Source organism: Nestor notabilis, unplaced genomic scaffold, assembly GCF_000696875.1.
Source record: "Nestor notabilis isolate BGI_N333 unplaced genomic scaffold, ASM69687v1 scaffold20930, whole genome shotgun sequence".
Classification (NCBI taxonomy): domain Eukaryota; kingdom Metazoa; phylum Chordata; class Aves; order Psittaciformes; family Psittacidae; genus Nestor; species Nestor notabilis.
Genome location: NW_009911844.1, coordinates 19,888 through 20,512, shown reverse-complemented (window position 1 = coordinate 20,512; position 625 = coordinate 19,888). Strand labels below are relative to the sequence as shown.

General features: G+C 37.4%; 1 protein-coding gene across 1 annotated transcript; it reads right to left on the bottom strand.

Moving 5' to 3' along the window:
* Positions 1–247: 247 nt before the first annotated feature.
* On the bottom strand, positions 248–362 carry LOC104407396 (acylphosphatase-2; the record flags this gene model as incomplete). Its single annotated transcript, XM_010016679.1, has 1 exon — positions 248–362. A coding segment is annotated over one exon (115 nt), but the record flags the coding sequence as incomplete, so codon positions are not given.
* Positions 363–625: the final 263 nt, after the last annotated feature.

Here is a 625-nt window from a genome sequence, read left to right as displayed (position 1 = left end):
GCACGAGTAATCACTGACATTTTTAAGCATTCATGTAGCTTTCAAAATGTAATAAATTAGATAGTGGCATTTTAGATACTAGATATTGACATTCATGGTGTTAAATGTCTAATACAGCAACAAAGAATTCTTACTCTATTTCTCTCTAGTATGGAAAGCATCCAAATGCTCCCATGACATGTTATGGAGGCACAGAGAATATCATGCAGCAGAAACATCACAGTTTTATGCTCAGTGATGGTTTCTATTAGTATCTAGTGCTAAATCCTGAGAAATCAAGCTTGGAAATCTCCTTTTCATTGGAAAAATTGGTTCGATCGATGCGAGAACTCGGGCTTCCGACTTTGGTCAGCCAGGATTTCCTGCAAGAAAAGGAAGAGCGAGTTAGCACAGAAAGAGCTGCACGTGTGGGGCTTATTCTCCTGTCTGTGCCTTCCCTTTTAAGAGCCATAAGCAGTAGTTTTGTCAATGAGGAAACTACCCCAAATATGTTTAGCTCTTCTCTGTTTCCCCTCCCTTTCTCCTTTAAAAGCAAATGAAACTAGTTAAAAGGTACCAGTATTTCAAAAATCTTACACAATATTACATAAAAATATGTCTGATAAAAGGCTAAAGCAGATTTACT